The 23443-nt window shown below is 51.9% G+C and overlaps 1 protein-coding gene across 3 annotated transcripts in view; it reads left to right on the forward strand.

Annotated features, from left to right (window-relative positions):
- Positions 1-264: 264 nt before the first annotated feature.
- MIX23 (mitochondrial matrix import factor 23) overlaps positions 265-23443 on the forward strand; it is a 30563-nt gene continuing 7384 nt past the window's right edge. The window contains exons 1-6 of one of the 3 annotated variants that reach the window (XR_005454372.1): positions 265-413; positions 5849-5974; positions 8518-8667; positions 12553-12608; positions 14435-14494; positions 17179-17203. Coding sequence is in view for 2 of the 3 variants with exons in the window: in XM_038757942.1 (XP_038613870.1) it covers positions 267-413; positions 5849-5974; positions 8518-8667; positions 14435-14494; positions 17179-17229 (534 nt within the window). In the remaining variant the exon portion in view is untranslated. Of the gene's footprint in view, positions 414-5848; positions 5975-8517; positions 8668-12552; positions 12609-14434; positions 14495-17178; positions 17459-23443 lie in introns of those variants that run through there. The other 2 variants (XM_038757942.1, XM_038757941.1) reach the window with 2 other exon arrangements.

Genomic DNA, 23443 nt, shown 5'->3' on the forward strand with positions numbered 1-23443 from the left:
GGGAGTCCGTCGAGGAGAAGAGGCCGCTGAGGAGACCAGCCTGTTGGGGGGGGGGGGGGGGGGGGGGAGGAGGCGGTGCCCTGAGGGGGCGGGGCGGGGGCTCCTCAATGTCCCCCGGGCCCCCGTGACGTCACCGGGGCTGCCCGTCGCCCTGCCCGTGTCCCCTGGCGGGCGGGCGGACGTCCCGCGGGGCCCCGTCAGGCGGATCCGGGGGCAGCCTCGGGGGCGGGGTCCTGGGGGCGGGGTCCCGGCGCCGGCCGTCCAAGATGGCGGCGGGCGGCCCGGGGGGAAGCTCCGAGGGCGGCGGGGGGAGCCCGGGCCACGGACGCCGAGACGCCTCCCCCCGGGGCGGAAGCCAGGGCGGACTCCAGGGCGGCCCGGGGCACAACTGCCACGACTTCGCCGAGTTCCAGGTGCGCCCGGAGCACGCCCGCCCGCCCGCCCACACCCGGCACCCATGGGACACGCTTACTGTCTGTGTCTGTGTGTGTGTGTACGTGTGTGTATGTGTGTGTGTGTGCGTGCTCGGACCGCTGAGGGGAGGGACTGGACTGACCGCCCAGGGCGCCGGCACGCCTGTGGCTCAGCGCCTGAGGCCCCATTTTGTAGATGAGGGAACCGAGCCCCGGAAAGAGTAGGAATGAGGGGATTTGGGAAGCGCTTACTATGTGCTGAGGGACTGACCAGGAAATGGGGCAGCCCCTGTGCGGCTCAAGGCCTTCAACCCCATTTTGTAGATGAGGGAACTGAGGCCTAGATTATGTGCCAAGCACTGTTCTGAACGCTGGGGAACTGACCAGGCAGTGGGGTGGCCCACGTGGCCATTTTACAGATGAGGGAACTGAGGCCTAAAAGTAATGGTGGGACTTGGGAAGCGCTTATTCTTTGCCAAGCACTGTGCTGAGCACTGGGGGACTGGCCGGGCAGTGGGGCAGCCCAAGGCCTTCGACCCCACTTTACAGATGAGGGAACCGAGGCCTAGAAAGAGTAGGGATGAGGGGATTTGTGAAGCGCTTACTATGTGCCAAGCACTGTTCTGAGCGCTGGGGGACTGACCAGGCAATGGGGTGGCCCACGTGCGGCTCAAGGCCTTCGGCCCCACTTTACAGATGAGGGAACTGAGGCCTTGAAAGAGTAGGAATGAGGGGATTTGTGAAGCGCTTACTATGTGCTGAGCGCTGGGGGGACTGATCAGGCAATGGGGCGGCCCACGTGTGGTTCAAGGCCTTCGGCCCCGTTTTGTAGATGAGGGAACCGAGGCCTAGAAAGAATAGTAATGAGGGGATTTGGGAAGCGTTTATTATGTGATGAGCATTGGGGGACTGACCAGGCAATGGGGCGGCCCACGTTTGGCTCAAGGCCTTCAGCCCCATTTTATAGATGAGGGACCTGAGGCCTAGAAAGAGTACTAATAGTAATGAGGGGATTTGTGAAGCGCTTACTATGTGCCAAGCACTGTTTTGAGCGCTGGGGGACTGACCAGGCAGTGGGTCGGCCCACGTGTGGCTCAAGGCCTTTGGCCCCATTTTGTAGATGAGGGAACCGAGGCCTAGAAAGAATAGTAATGAGGGGATTTGGAAAGCGCCTACTATGTGCTGAGCGCTGGGGGGACTGACCGGGAAATGGGGGGGCCCATGTGCGGCCCAAGGCCTTCAGCCCCACTTTATAGATGAGGGAACTGAGGCCTAGAAAGAGTTGGGATGAGGGGATTTGTGAAGCACTTCCTATGTGCCAAGCACTGTTCTGAGCGCTGGGGGACTGACCAAGCAGTGGGGTGGCCCGTGTGCGGCCCAAGGCCTTCGGCCCCATTTTATAGGTGAGAGAACTGAGGCCTGAAAAGAATAGTAATGAGGGGATTTGTGAAGCGCTTACTATGTGCTGAGCGCTGGGGGGACTGATCAGGCAATGGGGCGGCCCACGTGTGGTTCAAGGCCTTCGGCCCCATTTTGTAGATGAGGGAACCGAGGCCTAGAAAGAATAGTAACGAGGGGATTTGTGAAGCGCTTACTATGTGCTGAGCGCTGGGGGGACTGACCGGGCAGTGGGGTGGCCCACGGGCGGCTCAAGGCCTTCAGCCCCATTTTATAGATGAGGGAACCGAGGCCTAGAAAGAATAGTGATGAGGGGATTTGTGAAGCTCTTACTATGTGCTGAGCGCTGGGGGGACTGACCGGGCAGTGGGGTGGCCCGTGTGCGGCCCAAGGCCTTCAGCCCCACTTTATAGATGAGGGAACTGAGGCCTAGAAAGAGTAGGAACGAGGGGATTTGTGAAGCGCTTCCTATGTGCCAAGCACTGTCCTGAGCGCTGAGGGACTGACCAGGCAGTGGGGTGGCCCACATGGCCATTTTACAGATGAGGGAACTGAGGCCTAAAAGTAATGGTGGGACTTGGGAAGCGCTTATTATGTGCCAAGCACTGTTCTGGGCGCTGGGGGACTGACCGGGCAATGGGGCGGCCCACGTGTGGCCCAAGGCCTTCAGCCCCACTTTATAGATGAGGGAACTGAGGCCTAGAAAGAGTAGGAATGAGGGGATTTGTGAAGCGCTTCCTATGTGCCAAGCACTGTTCTGAGCACTGGGGGACTGACCAGGCAGTGGGGTGGCCCACATGGCCATTTTACAGATGAGGGAACTGAGGCCTAAAAGTAATGGTGGGACTTGGGAAGCGCTTATTATGTGCCAAGCACTGTTCTGGGCGCTGGGGGACTGACCGGGCAATGGGGCGGCCCACGTGTGGCCCAAGGCCTTCAGCCCCACTTTATAGATGAGGGAACTGAGGCCTAGAAAGAGTAGGAATGAGGGGATTTGTGAAGCGCTTACTATGTACCAAGCACTGTTCTGAGCGCTGGGGGACTGACCAGGCAGTGGGGCGGCCCACGGGCGGCTCAAGGCCTTCGGCCCCATTTTATAAATGAGAGAACTGAGGCCTGAAAAGAATAGTAATGAGGGGATTTGTGAAGCGCTTACTATTTGCCAAGCATTGTTTTGAGCACTGGGGGACTGACCAGGCAATGGGGTGGCCCAAGGCCTTCAGCCCCACTTTATAGATGAGGGAACTGAGGCCTAGAAAGAGTAGGAATGAGGGGATTTATGAAGCGCTTACTATGTGCCAAGCACTGTTCTGAGCACTGAGGGACTGACCAGGCAGTGGGGCGGCCCACGGGCGGCCCAAGGCCTTCAGCCCCATTTTATAGATGAGGAAACTGAGGCCTAAAAGTAATAGTAATGAGGGGATTTGTGAAGCGCTTATTCTGTGCCAAGCACTGTTCTGAGCGCTGGGGGACTGACCGGGCAATGGGGGTGGCCCACGTGTGGCTCAGGGCTTTCAGCCCCATTTTATAGATGAGGGAACTGAGGCCTAAAAGTAATAGTAATGAGGGGATTTGTGAAGCGCTTATTCTGTGCCAAGCACTGTTCTGAGCACTGGGGGACTGACCAGGCAGTGGGGCGGCCCACGTGCGGCTCAAGGCCTTCAGCCCCACTTTACAGATGAGGGAACTGAGGCCCAGAGCAGAAGAATAATATTAGTAGTGATGGGCTCTGTGAAGTGCTTACTCTGTGCTAAGCACTGCCCTGAGCGCGGGGGAACAGACAAGACAATCGGGTGGTCCCATGTGGGGCTCATGGGCTTCAGCCCCACTTTACAGAGAGGCAACTGAGGCCTAAGAATAATAGTAATGATGGTACTAGTTAAGCGCTTATTATGTGCCAAGCACTGTTCTGAGCGCTGGCGGAGAGACAAGGGAATCGGGTGGTCCCATGTGGGGTTCATGAGCTTCAGCCCCATTTTATGGATGAGGAAACTGAGGCCTAAAGCATAATAATAATAATGGTATTTGTTAAGCAGATCAGGTTGGACAATCAATCAATCAATCGTATTTATTGAGCGCTTACTGTGTGCAGAGCACTGTACTAAGCGCTTGGGAAGTTGGCAACATATAGAGACGATCCCTACCCAACAGTGGCACGTGGGACTCACTGTCTCGATCCCGGAGGGAACTGAGGCCCAGAGGAGTGAAGTGACTGGCCCAAGGTCACCCAGCAGACAAGTGGCGGAGCCGGGATTAGAACCCAGGCCCGAGTTCTTCCCTGCTTCTCCCGGGCATCCATTACAACGCTCTCCCCACAGTGGGCACTGCCCGTGGGAATAATGAAAATAACTGTGGTATTTGTGAAGCGCTTATTATGTGCCAAGCACTGTTCTAAGCACTTGGGTAGCTACAAGGTCATCGGGTCGGACCCAGCCCCCTCCCTCGTGGGACTCACTGTTTTAATCCCCATTTTACAGATGGGGGAACTGAGGCCCAGAGAAGTGAAAGGACTTGCCCAAGATCACACAGCAGACAGGAGGGCAAACCGGGATGAGATCCTCTGACGCCCAGGCCTGGCCTCTTTCCGGTCCCGACCTTAGCAGACGTCCAGTACAGTGGTCTGCCCACAAAAGGCATCCAATGTAATAACAATAATAATGTTGGTATTGTGAAGCGCTTACTATGTGCCAAGCACCGTTCTCAGCGCCGGGGTAGAAACAAGGTAACCAGGTTGTCCCACTTGGGGCTCACAGTCTTAATCCCCATTTTACAGATGAGGGAACTGAGGCACAGAGAAGTGAAATGACCTGTCCAAAGTCACCCAGCTGACGTGGCGGAGCCGGGATTAGAACCCACGACCTCTGACTTCCAACCCCGGGCTCTTTCCACTGAGCCACGCTGCTTCTTATGGCAATGTCATTCATTCATTCATTCAATCGTAGTTATTGAGCGCTTACTGTGTGCAGAGCACTGTACTAAGCGCTTGGGAAGTACAAATTGGCAACATATAGAGATGGTCCCTACCCAACAGTGGGCTCACAGTCTAGAGTTATTATTATTATTATTATTATTATGGTATGTTAAGCACTTACTAGGTGCCCAGCACTGTTCTAAGTGCTGGTTCAGAGGGCAGGCTTTGTTGCCCGCCTTCCCTTCTTCCTGTCAAGGTCCTGTATTCTCACTCAATCAATCAATCGTACTTATTGAGCGCTTACTGTGTGCAGAGCACTGTACTAAGCGCTTGGGAAGTCCAAGTTGGCAACATGCAGAGACAGTCCCTACTCAACAGTGTTTCAGTATAGCACTCTGCCCACGGCATATGGTATTTGTTAAGCGCTTACCGCTTAGCAGGCACTGTACTAAGCGCCGGGGTGGCTACAAGCAAATCGGGTTGGACCCAGTAGGCATCCAGAGCAATCAGTCATTCAATCAATCGTATTTATTGAGCGCTTACTATGTGCAGAGCACTGTACTAAGCGCTTGGGAAGTACAAATTGGCAACACATAGAGACAGTCCCTACCCAACAGTGGGCTCACAGTCTAAAAGGGGGAGGCAGAGAACAGAACCCAAACATACCAACAAAATAAAATAAATAGGATAGAAATGTACAAGTAAAATAAATAAATAAATAAATAAAGTAATAAATATGTACAACCATATATACATATATACAGGTGCTGTGGGGAAGGGCAGGAGGTAAGATGGGGGGATGGAGAGGGGGACGAGGGGGAGAGGAAGGAAGGGGCTCAGTCTGGGAAGGCCTCCTGGAGGAGGTGAGCTCTCAGCAGGGCCTTGAGCAGCATTCTCCCCGCAGTGGGCTCCGATTATAGGGCCCTGGCCGTGGTAGGTGTCCAGTACAGTGCTCTACGTCTCCAGTACAGACACGGTGGGCGCCCATACAGTGCCTCCGCACGCGGTAGGTGCCCGGTACAGGACCGTTGAATGAATGGCTGTCTCATACAGTGTCCCGGCGCCTCGTTTGGACCCTAACTTTCCGTCCCGATTGCTCTCCCCGGGGCGGGCGCGGTGCTCACAGGAAGTGCTCCGGGGGATGCGGACGATCGACGACCGGATCGTACACGAGCTGAACACCACGGTGCCCACGGCCTCCTTCGCGGGCAAGATCGATGCCAGCCAGACCTGCCAGCAGCTCTACGAGTCTGTGAGTCACCCCGGAAGTAATAATAATAACCGTGGTACTTGTGGAGCGCCTACTATGTGCCAAACGCTGTGTCAGCTCTGAGATATTCAGTCATTGTCTGGTGAATTTGAGGAGGGAGAAGCAGCATGGCTCAGTGGAAAAAAGCCCGGGCTTTGGAGTCAGAGGTTGTGGGTTCGAATCTCGGCTCCACCACAAGTCTGCTGTGTGACCTTGGGCAAGTCACAACTTCTCTGAGCCTCTGTTACCTCATCTGTAAAAATGGGGATTAAGACTGTGAGCCCTACGCGGGACAACTTGATCACATTGTATCCCCTCAGCGCTTAGAACAGTGCTTTGCACGTAGTAAGCGCTTAACAAATGCCGTTATTATTATTATTATTATTCATTCATTCATTCATTCATTGTCGTATTTACTAGAGAAGCAGCGTGGCTCAGTGGAAGGAGCCCAGCCTTGGGAGTCAGAGGTCGTGGGTTCTAATCCCGCCTCCACCGCTCGTCAACTGGGTGACCTTGGGCAAGTCACTTCACTGGGCCTCAGTTACCTCATCTGTAAAATGGGGATGAAGACTGTGAGCCCCACGGGGGACAACCTCATCACCTTGTATCCTCCCCAGCGCTGAGAACAGTGCTTTGCCCATAGTAAGCGCTTAACAAATGCCATCATTATTATTATTATTGTTATTGGGAGTCAGAGGTCATGGGTTCTAATCCCGACTCCGCCACTTGTCAGCTGTGTGACCTTGGGCAAGGCACTTTGCTTCTCTGTGCCTCAGTTCCCTCATTTGTAAAATGGGGATTAAGACTGTGTGCCCCCCGTGGGACTACCTGATTACCTGGTATCCACCCCGGCGCTTAGAACAGTGCTAGGCACATAGTAAGCGCTTAATAAATGCCATCGTTATTATTATTGAGCGCTTACTGTGTGCAGAGCACTGGACCGAGCGCTTGGAAAGTACAATTTCCAACAGATTTAGGCCCGGTTCTGTCCCTGGCCTGCTGGGCCATCTCAGTCACAGTCGGTTGTATTTATTGAGCGAGTACTGCGTGCAGAGCACTGCACTAAGCGCTTGGGAGAGGAACCTAGAACAATAAACAGACCCATTCCCTGCCCACAGGGAGCTGACGGTCTAGAGGGGGAGATGGACGTGAATAGAAATAATAATGATGGGTATTTATTAAGTGCTTACTATGTGCCAAGCACTGTTCTAAGCACTGGGGGGTTACAAGGTGATCAGGTTGTCCCACGGGGGGCTCACAGTCAATCCCCATTTTACAGATGAGCTCACTGAGGCCCAGAGAAGTGAAGTGACTTAATAATGATGGCTTTTATTGAGCGCTTACTATGTGCCAAGCACTGTTCTAAGCACTGGGGAGGTTACAAGGTGATCAGGTGGTCCCACGGGGCGCTCCCAATCTTCATCCCCATTTGACAGGTGAGGGAACTGAGGCCCAGAGAAGTGAAGTGACTTGCCCCAAGTCCCACAGCCGACAATTGGTGGACCAGGATTTGAACCCATGACCTCTGACTCCAAAGCCCGGGCTCTCGCCACTGAGCCACGCTGCTTCTCATAGAAAGAAGTAAATGAAGCAGAGAAGCAGCGTGACTCAGTGGCGAGAGCCCGGGCTTGGGAGTCAGAGGACACGGGTTCAAATCCTGGCTCCTCCACTTGTTGGCTGTGTGACTTGGGGCAAGTCACTTCACTTCTCTGGGCCTCAGTTCCCTCGTTTATAAAATGGGGATGAAGACTGTGAGCCCCCCGTGGGACAACCTGATAATAATAATAATAATAATAATGATGTATTTGTTAAGCGCTTACTATGTGCAAAGCACTGTTCTAAGCGCTGGGGGGATCAATCAATCAATCATATTTATTGAGCGCTTACTGTGTGCAGAGCACTGTACTAAGCGCTTGGGAAGTACAAGTTGGCAACATATAGAGACAGTCGTCATCATCATCATCAATCGTATTTATTGAGCGCTTACTGTGTGCAGAGCACTGTACTAAGCGCTTGGGAAGTACAAGTTGGCAACACATAGAGAGTCCCTACCCAACAGTGGGCTCACAGTCTAAAAGGGGGAGACAGAGAACAAAACCAAACATACTAACAAAATAAAATAAATAGAATAGATATGCACTACAGACCTGATACAAGGTGATCAGGTCCCACGTGGGGCTCCATTTGACAGATGAGGTAACTGAGGCACAGAGAAGTTGTGACCAGCCCAAAGTCACCCAGCTGACAATTGGCAGAGCTGGCATTTGAACCCATGACCTCTGACTCCAAAGCCCGGGCTCTTTCCACCGAGCCACGCTGCTTCTCTTGGCACATAGTAAGCGCTTAATAAATGCCATTATTATTACTATTATTATTACCATCATTATTATTAAAGCAAGATGGCAGCGTGGCGGGAGGGGAGGGACGCCCCGCTTTCCAGCCGGACTCTGGGAGTCCCATGTCCCACGGCGGGGGTCTGGGGGGATGGACTGAGACACAGCGTGTGTGTGTGTGTGTGTGTTGTTTTGTGTCACTTTGTGTCACAGCTGTTGGCAGCCCACGCCAGCCGGGAGCGTCTCATCAAGAGCTGCATAGCCCAGGCCGCGGCCACGGTCCAGCATCTGAGCCGCCGCCGCCGCGACGAGGACCTCGGCGACCTGGAGTTGTCCAAACAGCTCCGCAAGGAGCAGAGCAAGGTGGCCCGTCCCCCGGGGGCGGCAGGGAGGGGACGGCGCGGGCCCCCCCCCCACACACACATACACAGCCACAGGGTCGGGTGGTTTGGTGACCCTACTACTATTACTACTACTAATAATAATGGTGGTATTTGTTAAGCGCCTGCTATCATCATCAGTCGTATTTATTGAGCGCTTACTATGTGCAGAGCACTGTACTAAGCGCTTGGGAAGTACAAATTGCTACGTTCAAAGCACTGTTCTAAGCGCTGGGGGGGATACAAGGTGATCAGGTTGTCCCCCGTGGGGCTCACAGTCTTCATCCCCATTTGACAGATGAGGTCACTGAGGCCCAGAGAAGTGAAGTGACTGGCCCAGTCACCCAGCTGACAAGTGGCGCAGCCGGGATAATAATAATAATAATAATGATGGCATTTATTAAGCGCTTACTATGTGCGAAGCACTGTTCTAAGCGCAGGGGAGGTTACAAGGTGATCAGGTTGTCCCTCAGGGGGCTCACAGTCTTAATCCCCATTTTACAGATGAGGGAACTGAGGCCCAGAGAAGTGAAGTGACTTGCCCAAAGTCACACAGCTGACAATTGGCAGAGCTGGGATTTGAACCCACGACCTCCGACTCCAAAGCCCAGGCTCTTTCCACTGAGCCACACTGCTTCTAACGATAATAACCGTGGGGTTGGTTCCTTCATCCCGTCGTATTGATTGAGCACTTCCTGCGTGCAGAGCACTGGACTAAGCGCTTGGGAAAGACACCTTGTAACCTCCCCAGCGCTTAGAATAGTGCTTTGCACATAGTAAGCGCTTAATAGATGCCATTATTATTATTATTATTACAAATCGGCAGCACTTAGAGACGGTCCCTACCCAACAACGGGCTCACAGTCTAGGAGGGGGGAGACAGACAACAAAACGAGACAACAGGTGGTTGAGAGCATACTATGTGCCCGGAACTGTACTAAGCGCTGGGGTGGATAATAATATAACAACTGTTGTATTTGCTTACTTGGTGTCAGGCACTCTACTAAGCACTGGGGTGGATCAAAATAATGATGATGATGGTAATGATGAAAATTGTGGTATTAAGCGCTTGCTGTTTGCCAGGCCCTGTATTAAGTGCTGGGGTGGATAACAATAATAATTGCAGTATTTTTTAAGCGCTTACTACCTGCCAGGCCCTGTATTAACCGCTGAGGTGGATAACAGTGATAATTGTGGTATTTTTTAAGCGCTTACTATCTGCCAGGCCCTGTATTAACCGCTGAGGTGGATAACAGTGATAATTGTGATATTTTTTAAGCGCTTACTATCTGCCAGGGCCTGTATTAAGCGCTGAGGTGGATAACAGTAATAATTGTGGTAGTTTTTAAGTGCTTACTATCTGCCAGGCCCCGTATTAAGCGCTGAGGTGGGTAACAGTAATTATTGTGGGGTTTTTATAAGAGCTTACTATCTGCCTGGCCCTGTATTAAGCGCTGAGGTGGGTAACAGTAATAATTGTGGTATTTTTTAAGCGCTTACTATCTGCCAGGCCCCGTATTAAGCGCTGAGGTGGGTAACAGTAATTATTGTGGGGTTTTTATAAGAGCTTACTATCTGCCAGGCCCCGTATTAAGCGCTGAGGTGGGTAACAGTAATTATTGTGGGGTTTTTATAAGAGCTTACTATCTGCCAGGCCCCGTATTAAGCGCTGAGGTGGGTAACAGTAATTATTGTGGGGTTTTTATAAGAGCTTACTATCTGCCTGGCCCTGTATTAAGCACTGAGGTGGGTAACAGTAATTATTGTGGGTTTTTTTTAAGCGCTTACTATCTGTCAGGCCCTGTGTTAAGCGCTGATGTGTATAACAGTAATAATTGTGGTAGTTTTTAAGCGCTTACTACCTGCCAGGCCCTGTGTTAAACGCTGAGGTGGGTAACAGTAATTATTGTGGGTTTTTTTAAGCACTTATCTGTCAGGCCCTGTATTAGGCGCTGATGTGGATAACAGTAATAATCGTGGTAGTTTTTAAGCGCTTACTATCTGCCAGACCCTGTATTAAGCGCTGAGGTGAATAACAGTAGTAATTGTGGTATTTTTTAAGCGCTTACTCTCTGCCAGACCCTGTATTAAGCGCTGAGGTGAATAACAGTAATGATTGTGGTATTTTTTAAGCGCTTACTCTCTGCCAGGCCCTGTATTAAGTGCTGAGGTGGGTAACAGTAACAATTGTGGTATTTTTTAAGCGCTTACTATCTGCTAGGCCCTGTATTAAGCGCTGAGGTGGATAACAGTGATAATTGTGGTATTTTTTAAGCGCTTACTCTCTGCCAGGCCTTGTATTAAGCGCTGAGGTGGATAACAGTAATAATTGTGGTATTTTTTTAAGGGCTTACTGTCTGCCAGGCCTTGTATTAAGGGCTGAGGTGGATAACAGTAATAATTGCGCTATTCTTTAAGCGCTTACTCTCTGCCAGGCCCTGTATTAAGCGCTGAGGTGAATAACAGTAATAATTGTGGTATTTTTTTAAGCACTTACTATCTGCCAGGCCCTGTATTAAGCGCTGAGGTGAATAACAGTAATAATTGTGGTATTTTTTAAGCGCTTACTCTCTGCCAGGCCCTGTATTAAGCGCTGAGGTGGGTAACAGTAATAATTGTAGTATTTTTTAAGTGCTTACTATCTGCCAGGCCGTGTATTAAGCGCTGAGGTGGATAACAATAATAATTGTGGTATTTTTTAAGCGCTCACTATCTGCCAGGCCCTGTATTAAGCGCTGAGGTGGGTAACGGTAATAACTGTGGTATTTTTTAAGCGCTATCTGCCAGGCCTCCCCTGTATTAAGCGCTGAGGTAGATAACAATAATAGTTGTGGTATTTTTTAAGCGCTTACTATCTGCCAGGCCCTGTATTAAGCGCTGAGGTGGGCAACGGTAATAATTATAGTTTTTTTAAGCGCTTACTATCTGCCAGGCCCTGTATTAACCACTGAGGTGGATAACAGTAATAATTGTGGTATTTTTTAAGCGCTTACTCTTCCAGGCCCTGTATTAAGTGCTGAGGTGGATAATAATAATAATAATGACGATTAAAATAATTGTGGTGTTAATTGTTTATGGTGTGGCGGGCACTGTACTTAGCGCTGGGGCGGATACAAGCAAGTCAGGTCGGACACAGTCCCCGTCCCACGTGGGGCTCATGGTCTCCCCATTTTGCAGATGAGGGAACTGAGGCCCAGAGAAGGGAAGTGACTTGCCCAGGGTCACACAGCCCAGTGCTGTGCACACAGTAAGTGCTCAATAAATACGATTGAATGAATGAAGGCAGGCAGGTGGCGGAGGCGGAATTAGAACCCAGGTCCTTCTGACAACTCTACCCTCTGGGCCGCCCCGTCAGCAGGGAGGTTTTAATAATTATCGGCGTTATTGCTTTGGTATTTGTGAAGCGCTTACTGTGGGCCAAACACTGTGCTAAGTGCTGGGGAAGACACACGGTAATCGGGTCCAGGGGTCCCCGGTCTAAGCAGCCAGTCAGTGTGGCTCAGTGGAAAGAGCCCGGGCTTTGGAGTCAGAGGTCACGGGTTCAAATCCCGGCTCCGCCCCTTGTCAGCTGGGTGACTTTGGGCAAGTCACTTCACTTCTCTGGGCCTCAGTTCCCTCATCTGGAAAACGGGGATGAAGACCGTGAGCCCCCTCCGTGGGACAACCGGATCACCTCAGCGCTTAGAACAGTGCTTTGAACATAGTAAGCGCTTAATGAATGCCATTATTATTATCATCTATTGAGCGCTTACTCCGCCCAGAGCACTGTACTAAGCGCTTGGGAGGACGGCGGGCAGACCCGTCCCCTGCCCACGGCGAGCTGAGCGTAGGAGTGGGGGGCGCAGGGATTGAATCTTCCATTTTGCAGATGAGGAAACTGACGCCCAGAGGAAGTGAGGTGACTCGCCCAAGGTCACGCAGCAGGCAAGTGGCGGAGCCGGGATTGGAACCCGGATCCTCCGATTCCCAGGCCCCGGGCTTGCTGCTCATCACTACTCCCACTCCCCAACCTCCGCTGGGTAGTAACGGTAGCCTCGGGGACGTACTGAGCGCCAAAATGGCAGTTTGGGGCTATTTGGGTCGTCCACCGACCTGTGGTTTAGCGTCGTTTCTATGGTCACTTCTGTCCTCTCCCAAGCGCTCCGCCCAGTGCTCAGCACACAGTAGACTAACCGCCCCCGGGGTCAGGGATCGCGTGTATCAACTCATTTGGACTCTCCCAAGCGCTCAGTACAGTGCCCCACCCATAGCGTCTCCCGTCTCTATTGTAATAGTAACAGTAACGATAATAATAGTACTAATAATGATGGCATTTATTAAGCGCTTATTATGTCCAAAGCACTGTTCTAAGCGCTGGGGAGGTTACAAGGTGATCGGGTTGTCCCACAGGGGGCTCACAGTCTTCATCCCCATTTTCCAGATGAGGGAACTGAGGCCCAGAGAAGTGAAGTGACTGGCCCAAAGTCACACAGCTGACAATTGGCGGAGCCGGGATTTGAACCCATGACCTCCAACTCCAAAGACTGTTCTATTTTCCACTGAGCACGATGAGATTTGTTAGGCGCTTCCTATGTGCCAAGCACTGTTCTAAGCGCTGGGGTACGTACGAGGTCATCAGCTTGTCCCACGCGGGGCTCACGATCTTCACCCCCCATTTTACAGATAATAATAATGATGGCATTTATTAAGCGCTTACTATGTGCAAAGCACTGTTCTAAGCACTGGGGAAGTTACAGGGTGATCGGGTTGTCCCACAGGGGGCTCACAGTCTTCACCCCCATTTTCCAGATAATAATAATGATGGCATTTATTAAGCGCTTACTATGTGCAAAGCACTGTTCTAAGCGCTGGGGAAGTTACAGGGTGATCGGGTTGTCCCACGGGGGGATCACAGTCTTAACCCCCATTTGACAGATGAGGGAACCGAGGCACAGAGAAGTGAAGTGATTTGCCCAAAGTCACACAGCTGAAGTGGTGGGGTCGGGATTCGAACCCACGACCTCCGACTCCCAAGCCCGGGCTCTTTGCACTGGGCCTTGCTGCTTCTCTAATAATAATAGTAATAATAAAATAATAATAATGGTATTTGGTAAGCGCTTCCTGTGTGCCAAGCACTGTTCTAAGCGCTGGGGAGGATACAAGGTGATCAGATTGTCCCGCGGGGGGGCTCACAGTCTTCATCCCCATTTTCCAGATGAGGGAACTGAGGCCCAGAGAAGTCAAGTGACTCGCCCGAGGTCACACAGCTGACAAGCGCCGGAGCCGGGATTAGAACCCACGACCTCTGACTCCCAAAGCCCGGGCTCTTTCCACTGAGCCACGCTGTGAGACCCATGTGGGACAACCTGATCACATCGTATAATAATAATAATAATAATAATAATTAATAATAATAATGGCATTTGTTGAGCGCTTACTATGTGCCAAGCACTGTTCTAAGCGCTGGGGAGGTTACAAGGTGATGAGGTTGTCCCCCGTGGGGCTCCCAGGCTTCATCCCCATTTGACAGATGACGGAACTGAGGCCCGGAGAAGCGAAGTGACTCACCCCGGGTCACGCAGCAGACACGGGGCGGACCCAGGATTCGAACCCACGACCTCCTGACTCCCCAGCTCCCCCGCCCTCTCCACCCCAGCCCGCGTGTAGCGTGCTCTCCCCAGCGCTTAGCCCAGCGCCGCGGGCGCTCAGACAGTCCCGGAGACCGGCGGGGCGGATTGCCGGGGCTTCACTCCCGCTCTGCTTTTCCCCAGTTGAGATGGATGCAGTCGGAGCTGAACGTGGAGGAGGTGGTCAATGACCGGAGCTGGAAGGTACCCCGGGGGGTCGGGGGTCAGGGGTCAGAGGGCGGGGGGGGCCGCGGGGAACAGGCGGACGCCCCCGGGAGCAAAAATCACCCATTTCATCCATCCCCGCATCCTTATTGAGCGCTTACTCTCTGCAGAGCGCCGGACTGAGCGCTTGGGAGGGACAATTCAGCGATATTTGTGGGCCTGGGCCAGACCCGGCTCCGCTCAGCCCTGGGGACCGTCCGACAGCCCCGAAGGGTCATTTGTTCACCCGGTCCTATTTATTGAGCGCTTATTGTGTGCAGAGCACTGTACTAAGCGCTTGGGAAGTCCAAGTTGGCAACATAGACGGTCCCTACCCGACAACAGGCTCACGGTCTAGAAATTACCCATTTATTTTCACTGGCATCCATTGAGTGCTTACTATTCATTTATTCATTCAATCGTATTTATTGAGCGCTTACTGTGTGCAGAGCACTGGACTAAGCGCTTGGGAAGTCCAAGTTGGCAACATAGAGAGACGGTCCCTACCTGACAACAGCCTCATGGTCTAGAAATTACCCATTTATTTTCACTGGCATCCATTGAGTGCTTACTATTCATTTATTCATTCAGTCGTATTTATTGAGCGCTTCCTGTGTGCAGAGCACTGGACTAAGCGCTTGGGAAGTCCAAGTTGGCAACATAGAGAGACGGTCCCTACCTGACAACAGCCTCATGGTCTAGAAATTACCCATTTATTTTCACTGGCATCCATTGAGCGCTTACTATTCATTTATTCATTCAGTTGTATTTATTGAGCGCTTCCTGTGTGCAGAGCACTGGACTAAGCGCTTGGGAAGTCCAAGTTGGCAACATAGAGAGACGGTCCCTACCCGACAACAGGCTCACGGTCTAGAAATTACCCATTTATTTTCACTGGCATCCATTGAGCGCTTACTATTCATTTATTCATTCAATCGTATTTATTGAGCGCTTACTGTGTGCAGAGCACTGTACTAATCGCTTGGGCTTACTATGTGCCAGGCACTGTTCTAAGCGCTGGGGGAGGTGCAAGATCCCCCAGTCCCCATCCCACCTGGGGCTCACGGTCTTCTGAGGTTATGGGTTCTAATCCCGGCTCCGCCACGTGTCAGCTGTGTGACTTTGGGCAAGTCACTTCACTTCTCTGTGCCTCAGTTCCCTCATCTGTCAAATGGGGATGAAGACTTTAAGCCCCCCGTGGGACAACCTGATCACCTTGTAACCTCCCCAGCGCTTAGAATGGTGCTTGGCACACAGTAAGCGCTTAACAAATGCCATCATTATTGTTATTAATATTATTATTATTATTAACGGTGCTTGGCACATCGTAAGCGCTTAACAAATGCCATTATTATTATTATTATGATTATTATTATTGTTGTCCCCAGGTGAGGGAACTGAGGCCCAGAGAAGGGAAGTGACTCACTCAAGGTCACACACGGCAGATAAGTGGTGGAGCCGGGATAATAATAATAATAATAATAATGATGATGGTATTTGTTAAGCGCTTACTATGTGCCAAGCACTGTTCTAAGCACTGGGATGAGAATCCATCTGACTCTTGGGCCCGGGCTGTACCCATTAGGCCACGCTGCTTCCCCATTATTGAGCGCTGACTGTATGCTGGGCACTGTACTAAGCGCTTGGAAGAGGGTACGATCAAACAGCGGGTTCAAATCCCGGTTCCGCCAATTGTCAGCTGGGTGACTTTGGGCAAGTCACTTCACTTCTCTGGGCCTCAGTTCCCTCATCTGTCAAATAGGGAAGAAGACTGTGAGCCCCCCGAGGGACAACGTGATCACCTTGTAACCTCCCCAGCGCTTAGAACAGTGCTTTGCACATAGTAAGCGCTTAATAAATGCCATCATTATTATTTTTCTCTGGGCCTCAGTTCCCTCATCTGTAAAGTGGGGGTGAAGACTGTGAGCCCCCCCATGGGACAACCTGATCCACCTTGTAACCTCCTCAGCGCTTAGAACAGTGCTTTGCACATAGTAAGCGCTTAATAAATGCCATCATTATTATTATTATTCTCTGGGCCTCTGTTCCCTCATCTGTAAAATGGGGGTGAAGACTGTGAGCCCCCCCATGGGACAGCCTGATAACCTCGTAACCTCCCCAGCACTTGGAGAACAGTGCTTGGCACATAGTGAGGGCTTAATAAATAATAAAGCCACTTGTCAGCTGTGTGGCATTGGGCAAGTCACTTCACTTCTCTGGGCCTCAGTTCCCTCATCTGTCAAATGGGGATGAAGACCGTGAGCCCCCCGTGGGGCAACCTGATCACCTTGTAACCTCCCCAGCGCTTAGAACAGTGCTTGGCACATAGTAAGCGCTTAATAAATAATAAAGCCACTTGTCAGCTGTGTGGCTTTGGGCAAGTCACTTCACTTCCCTGTGCCTCAGTTAGCTCAACTGTCAAATGGGGATGAAGACTGTGAGCCCCCTGTGGGACCACCTTGTAACCTCCCCAGCGCTTAGAACGGTGCTTTGCACATAGTAAGCGCTTAATAAATGCCATCATTATTATTATTATTATAAATGCCATCCTTAAACAGACCCGTTCCCGGCCCACAGCGAGGGTGTGGTCCGGAAGGGCCCAGAGAGGTCCGGCGACCGGCTTGGGGTCACCCAGCGGCCCGGGTGCTGGGTGCGAGAGCCGCTGCTTTTTTATCCCGTTGCAGGTGTTTAACGAACGGTGCAGGGCTCACTTCAAGCCCCCGAAGACTTCGTGAGGCCTGGGGGAGACGCCCCCGCGGATCCAGACGCGCCCCCCGCCCCGCCGCCGCCCGAGTTCGAGACACGGGAGTGAAGGGGGGTGGGGGGCCCGGCCCGGGCGGGGCTCCCGAGCCAGACCCCCCGCCCCCCCGGGCCTCGGCCGACGCCGTCACGGACAAATCAAACGCCCTTTTCTACGGAATCCGGGAAGACGATATTTTGTAACGATTAAAACAGTTTTCCGAGCGAGCGGGGTCGTTTGCGCGGGAGGGGCGGCCCGGCGCCCGACTTACCGAGCGCTTAGTCCGGGGCTCCACACGCCGGAAGCGCTCAGTAAATAGGATCGAATGAATGATCCTTCTAGACTGTGAGCCCACTGTTGGGTAGGGACCGTCTCTCTATGGTGCCAACTTGGACTTCCCAAGCGCTTAGTCCAGTGCTGTGCACACAGTAAGCGCTCAATAAATAGGATTGATTGAATGAATTGGCTCTGCCAACTGCCAGCTGTGTGACTTGGACTAAGCGCTTGGGAAGTCCAAGCCGGCAACATATCGAGACGGTCCCTCCCCGACAACGGGCTCACGGTCTAGAAGTCGAGAAGCAGCGTGGCTCGGTGGAAAGAGCCCGGGCTTTGGAGTCAGAGGTCATGGGTTCGAATCCCGGCTCTGCCAATGGTCAGCTGGGTGACTTGGGGCAAGTCACTTCGCTTCTTTGGGCCTCAGTTCCCTCATCTGGAAAATGGGGATTAAAACCGTGAGCCCCCCGTGGGACAAACTGATCCCCTTGTAACCTCCCCAGCGCTTGGAACAGTGCTTTGCACATAGTAAGCGCTTAATAAATGCCATTAAAAAAAATGGTCAGCTGGGTGACTTGGGGCAAGTCACTTCACTTCTCTGGGCCTCAGTTCCCTCATCTGGAAAATGGGGATGAAGACTGTGAGCCCCCCGTGGGACAAACTGATCACCTCGTAACCTCCCCAGCACTTAGAACAGTGCTTTGCACATAGTAAGCGCCGAACAAATACCATCGTTATCTTCTAGACCGTGAGCCCACCGTTGGGTAGGGACCGTCTCTGTGTGGTGCCAACTTGGAATTCCCGAGCGCTTAGTACAGTGCTCTGCACACCGTAAGCGCTCAATAAATACGATTGAGTGAATTGGGCGCTTACCGGGTGCGGAACGCTGGACTAAGCGCCCGGGAGGGGATGGTAGAGCCCCTTCCCTGCCCCGGAGTCCCCGGGGGGCGGGCACAGACACCCACCCCGGTGGCTGGCACGGTGCCCCCCTCCTTGGGGCCAAATCTGGGCCGGGAGGGTGAGGAGGGGACGGACCCGGGGCCGCTCAGTTTGTCCGACGACGTCCAGTCCATAGGAGGAGGAGCAGGCGGCGGACTTGCCGGCTCCTCATCGGGGTCAGGGTGCTTGTGATGGGCGTACTGCCCAGCAACCGGCTCGGGAGTTGGGGGTCGTGGGTTCGAATCCCGGCCCCGCCACTCGTCAGCTGGGTGACTTTGGACAAGTCACTTCCCTTCTCTGGGCCTCAGCTCCCTCATCTGTCAAATGGGGATGAAGACTGTGAGCCCTGCGTGGGACAACCTGATCACCTTGTATCCCCCCTGGTGCTTAGAACAGTCCTGGGCACATAGTAAGCGCTTAACAAATACCATCGTGATTAGTATGAGAAGCAGCGTGGCTCAGGGGGAAAGAGCCCGGGCTTGGGAGTCAGAAGCTGTGGGTTCTAATCCTGGCTCTGCCACTTATAATAACGTCATTTATTAAGCGCTTACTATGTGCAAAGCATTGTTCTAAGCGCTTAGCTGTGTGACTTTGGGCAAGTCACTTCACTTCTCCGGGCCTCAGTTCCCTCATCTGTAAAATGGGGATCAAGACTATGAGCCCCAAATGAGACAACCTGATAACCTCGTATCTATCCCAGCGCTTAGAACAGTGCTTGACACATAGTAAGCGCTTAACGAATGCCAACATGATTATTATTATTGGGCCCTTACTATGTGCAGAGCTCTAGACTAAGCGCCGGGGAAAGGACAGCACAACAGAGTGAATAATGTGTGGTAGTTGTTGAGCGCTTACTATGTGCCAGGCCCTGTACTAAGCGCTGGGGTGGATAGAAGCCAGTCAGGTTGGATGCCGTCCCTGTCCCATGTGGGGCTCGCGGCCTCCATCCCCATTTTACAGGTGAGGGAACTGAGGCCCAGAGAATAATAATAATGGTGTTAAGTGCTTACTATAATAATAATAATAATGGCATTAAGCGCTTACTATGTGTAAAGCACTGTTCTAAGCGCTGGGGAGGTTGTCCCACGGGGGGCTCACAGTCTTCATCCCCATTTTACAGATGAGGGAACTGAGGCCCAGAGAAGTGAAGTGACTTGCCCAAAGTCACACAGCTGACAATTGGAGGAGCTGGGATTTGAACCCATGACTTCGGACTCCAAAGCTTGGGCTCTTTCCCCCGAGCCAAGAAGTGACTGGCCCAAGGTCACCCAGCTGACAAGTGGCGGAGCCGGATTAGAACCCAGGTCCTAATGGCTGCCACTGGGCCACACAACTTGTTGCAGACACGTTTCCTGCCTTAGACTGGAGGACAAACAAGGTGCTGAGCATTGGGAGGGTTACAAGGTCATCAGATCACTCACGTCCAGTACAGTTCCTGGCACGGGGGTGTACAGTCTAAGCGGGGAGGGAACACCAGGCCCCTTCGACCCATTTCACAGAAGAAGCGGAGGAGGCGCAGAGAGGTTCAGGGATTTAGCCCAGGTCGCACAGCAGGCCAAGGGTGGAGCTGGGATTAGAACTCAGGGCCCCGGACTCCTCCTGCCAGGCCACGGGACTACCTCCGGATTTATTTGGGGAGTAGCGTGGACAGACCGCAGGCTTGCTGGCGGAGGGCCTGGGTTCTAATCCCGACTCCAATGCTTGTCTGCTGCATGGCCTTGGGTGCAGGCGCTTAGTACAGTGCTCTGCACACAGTAAGCGCTCAGTAAGTACAATTGAATGAATGAATGAGTCATTTCTCTGGGCCTCAGTGACCTCATCTGTCAAATGGGGATTAATCAATCGTATTTATTGAGCGCTTACTGTGTGCACAGCACTGTACTAAGCGCTTGGGAAGTACAAGATTAAGACTCAGCACCACGTGGGACAGGGACAGATTAGCTTGTAATAATTGTGGCATTTGTAAGGCGCTTACTAAGCTGCGTGGTTTAGTGGAAAGAGCCCCGGCTTGAGAGTCAGGTCCTGGGTTCTAATCCCGACTCCACCACTTGTCTGCTGTGTGGCCTTGGGTGAGTCATTTCTCTGGGCCTCAGTTCCCTCATCTGTCAAATGGGGATTGAGACTGTGAGCATCAAGTGGGACAGGGACAGATTAGCTTGTAATAATAATTGTGGCATTTGTAAAGCGCTTACTAAGCTGCATGGCGTAGTGGAAAGAGCCCCAGCTTGAGAGTCAGGTCCTGAGTTCTAATCCTGGCTCTGCCACTTAGCTACGTGACTTTGGGCAAGTCACTTCTCTCTGCCTCAGTTCCCTCATCTGGAAAATGGGGATGAAGACTGTGAGCCCCACGTGGGACAAACTGATAATGTTATATGTGCCCCAGCGCTTAGAATCAATCAATCGTACTTATTGAGCGCTTACTGTGTGCAGAACACTGTACTAAGCGCTTAGAACAGTGCTTGGCACACAGTGCTTAACAAATACCATCATTATGGGGCTTGGGAGTCAGAAGTCATGGGTTCTAATCCCAGCTCCGCCACATGTCTGCCGTGTGACCTTGGGCATGTCATTTGACTTCTCTGGGCCTCAGTTACCTCATCTGTAAAATGGGGGTTAAGACTGTGAGCCCCACGTGGGACAACCTGATCCCCTTGTATCCCCCCAGGGCTTAGAACAGTGCTTGGCACATAATAAGCGCTTAACAAATGCTATCATTATTATTATTATTCTGTGCCAGGCACTGTTCTAAGCACCGGGGTGGATAGAAGCTGATCTGTTCGGACGCAGCCCCTAGTGGGGCTCACAGTCTCCATCCCCATTTTTCAGACGAGGAAACTGAGGCCCAGAGAAGTGAAGCGACTTACCCAAGGTCACACGGCAGACGTGAGGCCGAGCTGGGATTGGAACCCAGGTCCTTCTGACTCCCAAGCCAACGCTCTATCCACTAGGCCACGTTTGTGTCTACACCAGTGCTTAGAACAATGCTTGGCACATAGGAAGCGCTTAACAAATACCATTATTATTATTATTAAGCGCTCAGTAAGGAGTATCGATCGATTGATAGTTGCCCTCTGGGCCATATCCTATTTATTTTATTTTGTTAGTATGTTTGGTTTTGTTCTCTGTCTCCCCCTTTTAGACTGTGAGCCCACTGTTGGGTAGGGACTGTCTCCATATGTTGCCAATTTGTACTTCCCAAGCGCTTAGTACAGTGCTCTGCACATAGTAAGCGCTCAGTAAATACGATTGATGATGATGATGATGATGGGCACCGGGTCACTGGGGGTTTGTGATGCCGTCGGAGTTCTGCCCGCTGATTCGGGTGAATAGCCGGGGGAAGCCACGGCCCCCCCAACAACTGGGTCTCAGGGTCAGTCGCGGGGTCAGTCGTATTTATTGAGCGCTTACTACGTGCAGAGCGCTTAACAAATACCACAAGTAGTAATAGTATTCCCCGGGCCTGAGTTCCCTCATCTGTAAAATGGGGATGGAGATAGGGAGCCCCACCTGGGACAGGATCCGGTCTGCTAGAGAAGCAGCGTGGCTCAGTGGAAAGAGCCCGGGCTTTGGAGTCAGTGGTCATGGGTTCAAATCCTGACTCCGCCGACTGTCAGCTGTGTGACTCTGGGCAAGTCACTTCGCTTCTCTGGGCCTCGGTTACCTCATCTGGAAAATGGGGATTAACTGTGAGCCCCCGTGGGACAACCTGATCACTTTGTAGCCTCCTCAGCGCTTAGTGCTTTGCACATAGTAAGTGCTTAATAAATGCCATCATTATTATTATCATCCACCCCAGTGCTTAGGACAGTGCCTGGCACGTAGTAAGCGCTCAAGAAAATACCATGATTATTATGAATGAATGAAACCAGCCTGCTCTGAGTTTAATTCTGTATATATGTACCTATAATTCTACTGATTTATACTGATGCCTATTTTTTTGTCTCCTCCCCTCTAATAATAATGATGTTTAAGTGCTTACTATATGATGATGATGATGATGATGATAATGGCATTTATTAAGCACCTACTATGTGCAAAGCACTGTTCTAAGCGCTGGGGAGGTTACGAGGAGATCAGTTTGTCCCATGTGGAGCTCCCAGTTTTCATCCCCAGTTTCCAGATGAGGTAACTGAGGCCCAGAGAAGTGAAGTGACTTGCCCAAAGTCACACAACTGACAAGTGGCGGAGGCAGGATTTGAACCCATGACCTCTGACTCCAAAGCCCGGGCTCTTTCCCACTGAGCCACGCTGCTTCTCCTATGTGGCGAGCGCTGGGGTAGATACAGAGTAATCAGATTGTCCCACGTGGGGCTCGCGGTCTTCATCCCCATTTGACAGATGAGGGAACTGAGGCCCAGAGAAGTCAAGCGACTCGCCCAAAGTCCTACAGCAGACAAGCGGCTGAGCCGGGATTAGAACCCACAACCTCCGACTCCCAAGCCCGGGCTCTTTCCACTACGCTGTTCCTCTTGGCTGTAGGCCTGTTGTGGGCAGGGATTGTCTATTGTTTATCGCTGTATTGTACTTTCCAAGCGCTTAGTTCAGTGCCCTGCACGTAGTAAGCGCTCAATGAGTATGACTGAATGAATGAATAGTTCACTTCTCGGGGCCTCAGTTATCTCGTCTGTAAAATAGGGATGAATAATAATAATAATGGTATTTGTTAAGCGCTTACTATGTGCAAAGCACTGTTCTAAGCACGGATGAAGACTGTGAGCCCCCCGGGGGACAACCTGATCACCTTGTATCCCCCCCAGCGCTTAGAACAGTGCTTGGCACATAGTAAGAGCTTAACAAATGCCATCATTATTTGTTGGGGGAAAGCAGCGTGGCTCAGTGGCAAGAGACCGGGCTTGGGACTCAGAGGTCGTGGGTTCTAATCCCACCAACACCAATTAATAATAAAAATAATAATGATGGCATTTATTAAATGCTTACCATGTGCCAAGCACTGTTCTAAGCGCTGGAATTGTCAGCTGTGTGACTTTGGGTAAGTC

Source organism: Tachyglossus aculeatus, chromosome 16 (assembly GCF_015852505.1).
Source record: "Tachyglossus aculeatus isolate mTacAcu1 chromosome 16, mTacAcu1.pri, whole genome shotgun sequence".
Taxonomy (NCBI): domain Eukaryota; kingdom Metazoa; phylum Chordata; class Mammalia; order Monotremata; family Tachyglossidae; genus Tachyglossus; species Tachyglossus aculeatus.